General features: G+C 43.5%; 1 protein-coding gene across 2 annotated transcripts in view; it reads right to left on the bottom strand.

The window, feature by feature from the left end:
• Nucleotides 1-1,269: 1,269 nt before the first annotated feature.
• The window catches only part of pgap1 (post-GPI attachment to proteins inositol deacylase 1), a 28,227-nt gene continuing 20,277 nt past the window's right edge, over nucleotides 1,270-9,219 (bottom strand). For both annotated transcript variants that reach the window (XM_036974116.1, XM_036974117.1), the window contains exons 13-26: nucleotides 9,073-9,150; nucleotides 8,729-8,804; nucleotides 8,458-8,531; nucleotides 8,238-8,292; nucleotides 7,996-8,062; nucleotides 7,744-7,849; nucleotides 7,507-7,545; nucleotides 7,146-7,330; nucleotides 6,517-6,747; nucleotides 6,294-6,429; nucleotides 6,155-6,205; nucleotides 5,711-6,072; nucleotides 5,482-5,589; nucleotides 1,270-5,362 (exon numbers count right to left, since the gene is read on the bottom strand). In XM_036974116.1, coding sequence (XP_036830011.1) covers nucleotides 5,224-5,362; nucleotides 5,482-5,589; nucleotides 5,711-6,072; nucleotides 6,155-6,205; nucleotides 6,294-6,429; nucleotides 6,517-6,747; nucleotides 7,146-7,330; nucleotides 7,507-7,545; nucleotides 7,744-7,849; nucleotides 7,996-8,062; nucleotides 8,238-8,292; nucleotides 8,458-8,531; nucleotides 8,729-8,804; nucleotides 9,073-9,150 — 1,707 coding nt within the window. In that variant the 3' untranslated portion in view covers nucleotides 1,270-5,223. The remainder of the gene's footprint in view (nucleotides 5,363-5,481; nucleotides 5,590-5,710; nucleotides 6,073-6,154; nucleotides 6,206-6,293; nucleotides 6,430-6,516; nucleotides 6,748-7,145; nucleotides 7,331-7,506; nucleotides 7,546-7,743; nucleotides 7,850-7,995; nucleotides 8,063-8,237; nucleotides 8,293-8,457; nucleotides 8,532-8,728; nucleotides 8,805-9,072; nucleotides 9,151-9,219) is intronic.

Below are 9,219 nucleotides of genomic sequence, written 5' to 3'. Positions count from 1 at the left end.
GTTACTGTTACTGTACATGTTACTGTACATTTTTTGGGGGGGAATAATAATAATTAAAAGGTGCACTATACAGAAATCGCTCCGCCATTTCCTGGTTGCTTACATATTAATAGTTTGCCTAATTTCAGTTTATATGACAAAACAAGCAAGTATAGTGTAGACAATCATTGTACCAGGGGCGGGACTTTCACTGAGGACGTGTCGTCCCACCCCCCCGCCACTCTCTGAAATTGCATTTTTGTCCCCCCCCAGTTTTATCTTTGAAATGTGATACAAAACGAGGCTAAGGAGTGCTGCATTTGATTCAGCACTCCATCACTCTCCTTCTTCGCCAAATAGCCCTTACACAGCCTGGAGGTGCGTTGGGTCATTGTCCTGTTGAAAAACAAATGATAGTCCCACTAAGCGAAAACCAGTTTGGAGGTGTATCGTTGCAGAATGCTGTGGTAGCCATGCTGGTTAAGTGTGCCTTGAATTCTAAATAAATCACAGACAGTGTCACCAGCAAAGCACAATCACACCTCCCCCTCCATGCTTCACGGTGGGAACCACACACGTGGAGATCATCTGTTCACCTACTCTGCATCTCACAAAGACACAGAGTTTGAACCAAAAATCTAAAATTTGGCCTCAGACCAAAGGACAGATTTCCAACGGTCTAATGTCAATTGCTTGTGTTTCTTGGCCGAAGCAAGCCTCTTCTTCTTATTGGTGTCCTTTAGTAGTGGTTTCTTTGCAGTAATTTGACCATGAAGGTCTGATTCACACAGTCTCTGAAAAGGTTATGTTGAGATGTGTCTGTTACTTGAACTCTGTGAAGCATGTATTTGCACTGAAATTTCTGAGGCCGGTAACCTCAGATCAATGTAACCTCTGCAGCATTGTAAACTCTGGCAGTCCTCATGAGAGCCAGGAGTGTTTCGGTCTGTAATAAAGCCCTTTTGCGGGGAAAAACTCATTCTGATTGGCTGGGCTTAGCTCACCCATGGCTGCGCCCCTGCCCAGTCATGTGAAATCCATAGATTAGGGCCTAATGATTTTATTTCAATTGACTGATTTCCTTATATGAACTGTAACTCAAGTGCTCATAATGCAACTTTGTTTTCAATAATCTGTCAACCCTGTCTGTTTTGCCCATAGTTGTGCAGATGCTAAAACAACCAACCCATCTATTATAAGTCCGTTAATTGACCTCATTCTCTAAATAAGCAGTTGATGAAACAACAGAAAAAAGAGCAAATGAGGTACAAAAGTGTAAGACACCTGTGGTTGCCATTTCTTCTCACAACTTTATTTAAACAGCAATAATGCTAACAATTGCACAAATCTGTTATAATAACATTAGATTTAAAAAAAATTACAATATAAAAGAAACACCAAAGCAATCTCTTTTTTTTGTTGCGACAATGCTAAAACCTGAGAATTGAGTATGCCGGTCCTTGTCACTTGACCTATAACCTAACTGTAGAAACAGACTCCAAACATTCACTCAGGCAAGGTCTTTTTGGGTCCAATTTAATTTTTGGAACATTTCTTGTTCAGCAAAGGTCAGCAAGAGACCATCTTCACACAACGAGGACCAGTTCGAGATAGGAGGTTATAGGTTGAAAGTCACCTGGGACAGAAACAGCAAGAGACCGCATCAGTAACATGACTATCAGTGTGTAACGACAGTTTGGTAACACTTAACTGGATGTTCACTTCCCTATAGTCAACAGAACATCAAAGAGCAAGTGGAGACCCAAACAAACTTTTAGCATTCATCTGGACTTTGCAGCTGCCGAACTAAATCCACCACTCTAGTTGAATATGTATGATGGGACATTTACATGCAAGTATTTTGTCCTTGGGTGTGAATCAAAGAAGTAGTGTGGGGGGTGGGGGGGGGGGGGGTCGCTGTGGAGTTGAAGTCTGTCTTAGCATCCTAGTTGCAACAGTAAAGCTACAACAGCACAAAGCAACAGCAATTCACTTCATTGGACACACAATATGTACAATTTGGAGACACTTTCCTTAAAATCATCAGCTATATCCTTGGTATAATCATTCGTCATTCCACAAGCAGCCACCATCTACACCGTTACTCTTAACGTGATCATATACATTTTCAGGCAATCATAACGTGAATTATGTCTGCTTTTAATAACAAACAACTGTTATGACCACTTACAGTTGCAATAACAGATTTTAATTTAAAAAAATTATGACTGCTAACATTACAATCATAACAGCTATGAATGCAAACAGGCATTTCGGGGTTCAAGGAACAGTATTCCATACAATGATTGTTATTTATTTAACTTGTGTAGTGCTTTTCATTACATAAAAATAATCTCAAAGAGCCTAAAAAGCTAAACAAACATATTTAAATTGAGATATGCTTGTGGCGACAGCTTCACTCTGGTTGGTTACGTTAGAACATGAGTAGTTGCCGAGGTGTCAATCTCACTTCAGAAATCACGGGCACCGGTCACAGTGAACACCAATAAAAAAGGAGAAGAAAAAAAATCTACCATATTCATAGAAAACATATGCCCATTTATACTAGTTTTACCACAAAGTTTCATCTATATAAATCTGGTCACAATTCACATTTGGAGTGAGGCAGAGTATGTACGTTTCAAAGCACTAAAAACTGCACCACATTGACATACTATAGTTTAGTACACACAAAGCACCCGCACTAAAGGCCTTACATACTTATGCACACACATACAAACAAACAGGTACATTCACAGTGCAGGTGACACGGGGGAGAGGGGGGGTGTTGTCGGGGAGAGTGTGTAGTATATGCGTGTGTGTTCGTGCTGGAGTGAGTTTGGTCTCTTTAAATTGAAGCTAGCTAGGATGGACAAAGGTGTTCAATTCCTAGCCTGTCTTGTTGAGCTTGAAAAGTCGTAACACTGTACAAGAACCAAGTTGCCTTTACCTTGACATAACACCGTTGAGGCTTTGTCAAGTCATTTAACATACACCAACATAACCTGTTCCATTCCATGTAACTATTCTGTATTTGAAATCTGTTCTGTCTTGCAAATTAAAGTGTTAAGACAGCTACAAACAAGAGTTATGCTCACTACTGTTGAACTCAGATGACCAGATTAGTCACTTGTCAGAGATGCTGGTCTATGTCACAATCGTATGCCCTATACTAGGGAAGTGTCTTGATTGACAGGCAGAGAGGAGAGTGAATGCGTGGAGGGGGAGGGGCAAATCGGCAGAAAGGCACTAGCTGCTTTGTCCAAGGGATGCCAACAGAGTTGGGGTCAAGGGGTGCTGGTGAGCATCAAAAGTACACGTACAAACACACAGACACTATTGGTTAATTCTTACAAAACAATTGTCAAAAAACACCACTAACACAATCCACTGTGTTGTACATTGGAGTGGAGCTATGGCTGATAGGGTTTTACGCAAACACACCCACCTTGAATTAGCAAACAGTAGAGGGTGAAACAGTCTAAAAGGCACCATCTCTGGTGCCTCCATGTATCGGTGGCAATAGGGCTCCTTCATCTGATCCTGAAGATCTACAACCCTGTGCTTTCATTACGACAATGAGGGTAATACACGTGTCTGCCTTGTGGAGACCAAGCCGATGTCAGTTTGTGAACTGTATTTCAATGCAGGAGCTATGTGTCTTTAGAAAGTCCAGTTTGGAAAAATGTGAGGTAACTGATTAAGGCAAATGGAAATACCAAGTGCTGATGTTTTCCAAGTAAGTAACGACTCTTCTAGTAAATAATAGGGGCCATGGCCTCTTAACGACATCAATAAAATAAAAAAAAGCCAAAGATCCCTTTAAAGCTAGCTCTTCAAGCAGAGGACATTTTGTTAAATCAGAAATAGACAGTAGCTTGTAACAGAATAGCAGAGTCGCATGATAGGCCTGTTTGCAAGGTAATATCAGATCTAATATACTCTAGTATGGATAACATCAACCTGGACTCCGTCCATAGAGATGCACAGGAAAAACTGCTCGAGCAGTTATGTTACGACATAGATACAATGTCAAGTTATACCCCCAATGATCTGATGTGGAATAGCATCCAACTCCATATAACCTTCCTACAACATTGCACAACTAAAAGAAGCTATGGTGTGCAGGGTCATCCATTCCTCATGAGGATCCTAGGTAGTCAGGACCCGGTCACTTTAGATCGAGACTAACCAATAACATTCATAGCTATGGCCACATACTGCATAATAAAACGACCATACTTGGCTAAGAACAGGTTATGTAGTTAGGAGCTCCACTTTCAAAAACGCATCATCTGTGCTTTGAACAGGACGATAGCAACGCAAGATAGCAGTTGAAGAAGGTTTGAGGGTGTGGTAAGAGTTTAAGAAAACCTTTCAAATCTTTACACTGTCAAAAGCATGACGGAACATGTCCGGTGTAGTTACAATAGCTAGCCAAGCAAGCGAGTTAGCCACGGTCATCTTGCATACAGTAACAGCTAGCTGCATGACATCATTGTAACTAAGGTTGCAAAGGGAGGGAATGTTACTGGTAACTTTCAAAATTGACCAGTAAACTACCAGACTTTTGAAAAGTTTAAGGTTTTTAATAAATTTTCATAGCATGTAAAATATATTTTTTTAATTGTATAAATGGTAAATTACAGGTAGTTTTGCAACCCTAATTGCAACACTTGACTGCTTATGACATCTTACTAATGACAGAGTAAAGGTAGCTAGCTTCATGAGTGTATTCAAAGTTACCAATAAGACAGGCCAAGACGTTTAGGGCCAAAAAACAGAATCCAATCAACACGAGACAAATCCCCTCATACTCATTATTACCACAATTATACTGTACTAAAATAGGTTAAATTACAGTTGTATGAAAAACGATAAGAGCAAAATCCTGTTGAGAACCACAAGTATCAGGCGTGACATTTGTTATGAAGGAGTAATCGCGTCATGCTCCTTGAAGACAGAGCCATATATATACAGAGTAAGGCAAACTTGGTTAAGACTGGGAATTCCAATGGTAGCCATGTTGGCACCAAAAGCTTGGAACACTTGGAGACAACATGGCCGACAGTTTCGCAAACTATGTATGTCTATGGCTCTGCTGTAGGGTTGCCATCGTCGCCCCCTTCAGGGCCTGAAAGGGGAGTGCAAATCCCAGGCCAGACTAGCTTTGACCAGTTTGGGGACCTGACCCGGATCTGTGAGTCTGCTGAGTGATAGGCCCAGCGCAGGTGCCAGCAGAACTCAGAAGAGACAGGAAACAGCCAGCGGAACCAGGGCTGCAGACACAAAGTAGTTTACACGGTATAGATGGAGTGGGGAGAAAGTCACCATGGCAACGGAGAGAGGCAACAGCAGGCGGGATGTGATAGGCAGGGTTTTACTGAAACACAAGAGCGTAAATCCCAAGTTAAAACACACCTGGGTGAAAGGACAGGAGTGAAGACAGACATGAAAGATGTGCGCGCATGTGAGACAGACGGAGCAGTATAATACAAGCACCTGTAGCTGAGAGTGAGTGTGTTACAGTTGATGAGCAGCAGAGAGGCGATGAAGAGAGGCACGGAGTGGGGCCAGCAAGGGTCAGGATCCAAACGAGCAAAAGAATATCTGCAAAGAGAAAAGGCAATTAAAGGAAGGGGGAAAATCACAGTTCTACACATGGACATACACACGGTAGAGTTATGGAAGTAGAGGGTGGTAAGGGCTAGACACAAACACACTCTAGTACCTGAGGTTGCGGGTCCAGTGGATCAGTGATGGGGCACAGAGCATGACTGGTAGAGTGAGGAGAGCAGACAGGCTGACGTGCAGCTGCAGGTCATCTCTCACATCCTGCAGTACCGAGTCCGATAGCAGGGGGGCGCCGTTACATTCTTTAGGTTTGCTGTCCAGGGCCTCACTGTTCCCGGTGCCTTTCTCTTTTTCCCCAGTGCCTTTCTCTTTTTCCCCAGTGCCTTTCTCTTTTTCCCCAGTGCCTTTCTCTTTTTCCCCAGTGCCTTTCTCTTTTTCCCCTGTGCCTTTCTCTTTTTCCCCAGTGCCTTTCTCTTTTTCCCCAGTGCCTTTCTCTTTGTCTGTTTGTTTCTCGGGCGCCTGGAAGGGTAGTTGTGATTATAATCAATATATGAATATTTTAGAGAGGTCATTTTTAGAGGGCAATAATTCTGACTCTTACCAGGTTCAGCATATGACTCAGAGACCTCTCTATCATCTGTAACCTTAGAACCTGGACAGAAACATAGGCACACATCAGTAAACCACAGGAAAACTAACAAGTTCAATGAGTAAGTATTTAACTGGGCCCCTAGACTCACTCGGTAGAGATGCAGCAGGAAGGTGGCTGTGATTGACAGGGCTCCACAGGAAGCCCATCCTAACACGCTCAGACACAGGATGAGGAGCAGCTGAGTCCGCCTACGCAGGGTGCCGCAGTCCCGAGACACAGAGGGCCTGAAAGCAGACACCCACACACAGACTAAACTAATTCTAATTCCATGGAGTTCAATCTAATGCATGAGGGGAGCGGGCATTCATTACCTGTGAAGCGGGGCCAATAGCAACGAAAGCAGCCTTAGAAAGAGGCGGAGCAGCACACTGCCCCAGAAGGCCATGGCTGCTCCCAAAACATACAGCAGGGGGGACAGGAGGCGTGGCCAGTCTTCGTTTAGGGGCAAGCCCTCCTGTGTCATACCATCTGGGGAGGTGGCGGGGAGAGCATCTAACGGCGGGAGATGAAGAGTGGACCAACCATCCTGGAACCAGCTATACCTGGATAGAAATAGTGGGATGAAGGAGGATAGAGGGACTTTGTATGGTGTGGTGTTGTTTCATGTAATACGAGTGGTCTTTCACAGTGTGTCTGTGTGCATGCGTGTGTGTGTGTGTGTGCACATGCATTTGTGTGTGTGTGCACATGCATTTGTGTGTGTGTGCACATGCATTTGTGTGTGTGCGCACACCACAGGAGGTTGGTGGCAACTTAATTGGGGAGGACGGGAACGTGTTAATGGCTGGAGCGAAATCCGTGGAACAGTATCAACAACATGGTTTCCATGTGTTTGATGCCATCCCATTCGCGCCATCCAGCCATTATTATGAGCAGTCCTCTCCCTCAGCAGCCTCCATTGTTGCACACACATGCATGCTTGATTGAATAATAGGTCTACCTGAGCAGCAGATGCAGCAGGTAGACGGGAAGGTCCACCTTGTGGGGCTGCAGGGATCTGGCCACGGCATGGCTCATCTGTAGGGGGCGCCCCATCCTCACGACAGAGGACATCTGCCCCCCACAGGCCAGTAGGAGCGCTACAGCCACGTACACCGGCAACACGGGCCCACAGAACCTCAACACCTGGGAGGACAGCAGGGTAGAAAATTCCTTTCACTAGTTAGTCATATTGGTGTGTTTGAATTTAAGTTAGCTAGCCTCCATTTCACACAAGGCTAAATTACCCAGGAGTAGTACTACAACGCTCATAACTCTGTATGTAAGGGTGAGAGCTGAGCACGACAGAGTATAGGTCTTACCTGTCCAAGCACCCTGGGAAATGAAGTTCTCACAGATACCTGGAGAGGGAGAGATGAGAGAGAGATTCAGCCAGTCTTAGAGAAAAAGGGAAGTTTAATAAAAGTTTTTTTTAAATTAAAAACCAAACGTGATTCAGCTTGAAGCCTTCATCATGGTTTAATGCCTCACATTAATGGGCAATACCATGTTGAGATAACAGAAAAACAAAAAGTATCCCATTTAATTGTGGGCAGTACCTTATAGAGGCAGTTGGGGGCAGTGTGGAGCTGCAACAGGACACCAGTGGAGTTGTCAGGACGACTCGTGTGGAGCATTCCCGATATCTCTGTTACAGAGGGAATACTGAGAGAGATTGCAGGGATAGACCAGATAAATAACAGTTTTCCATTGGGTTACTGGTAAATACATTAGATACACATTTTTTTTTTTTAAATAGCCAGAATTGGTGGACAGACAAACAGATGGATGGACAGGTGGTAAAATCTTGCCTGGACGTGGTAACGGAGTCCTCCCTAAACCATGGCACCTTCATTATGTAGACATTGGGCAGTCTGTCTGTACATAGAGACAAGGACTTTCAATCCAACATTACTGGTACTTTTGCATTTTGAACCATTACCAAAATCATAAATTAAAAGATGGATTAAGAGCAGCTGTCAACCAAACTCACACAAACACGCACCCCATCAGTTGACAGAAATGTGCTGCAAAACTGTAGACGTCTGCTTACCTGCTTTGGTTACTTTGCAGTGGCTTACGACTGAAATTCTGAAAGCCTGATAGACCTGTGGATACAGTGGTCAGAAAGTATAAGACCAAATACCTTGGTCTTGTTCTGCCAGTACTGTATGTACGATGTTCAACCTCCTGATAGAATGTACTGGGCTGCAAGTAGTGGATAATTACTTGACCAAACTTATTATAGAAATATACAATTCAGATGGACTTACCTGGTGAAAGTGCTGCAGCTCAATGGTGTGCCGAAGTCCGGTGGAGTTGAGAGTGACGTCACTCACACTCATGCCTGAACGAGCGAGGACCCACAGAGTTCAGCCATAGGGAGCCAGTGTTGCCCACCGAATGAGAAACGTCAACAAATTCAGTATACATAACTAACTAGCTCTTACAAAATAAAACTGAGCAAAATACAGATTTTCAGACAAACCAGACTGCAAATATAATTGTTTCTACAGGGAGGAATTAGAGAAAAGGAGGACTAACCGAAGGAGAGAACGTGTGGTACTGGCACAGAGACGGTCTGAGACTCCTGTCTCTGCCACTCACACTCCACATTGAACTGTGGGACACAGAGTAGAAAAGATGTACACATGAAGGGTACTAGCAGAGTGCCTCTACTTCTCTTCACATTTATGAATATGGAATGGCGCTACCATTGAGATAAATGTAGTTTATTTATTTATATTGTCACTACACCTTATGGAAAATAGTGTTTCTCTACCTGTATCCGTATTTGTTAATAACTAGGGCACATAAAGTAATATCAAAATCTGTTTAAGAATGAAACAGTGCTTTGGGTTATAAAAGAAAGAGTGCACACAGTGTACCTGTCTACCGTTGAGGTTGGAGGCAACCACAATGAGGTGAGAGACAGAGGACAGCTCACTGAGGCTCAGAGTCAGAACCTGGGGGGGCAGACAGCCACCAGTGAAGCAACAGTTCTGAAGATTTATTTTGATCTACACTTAATTATT

The sequence above is a fragment of the Oncorhynchus mykiss genome, chromosome 3 (assembly GCF_013265735.2).
Source record: "Oncorhynchus mykiss isolate Arlee chromosome 3, USDA_OmykA_1.1, whole genome shotgun sequence".
Taxonomy (NCBI): Eukaryota; Metazoa; Chordata; class Actinopteri; order Salmoniformes; family Salmonidae; genus Oncorhynchus; species Oncorhynchus mykiss.
The sequence above is the reverse complement of the archived record's forward strand: the minus strand, read 5'-3'. Positions and strand labels throughout refer to the sequence as shown.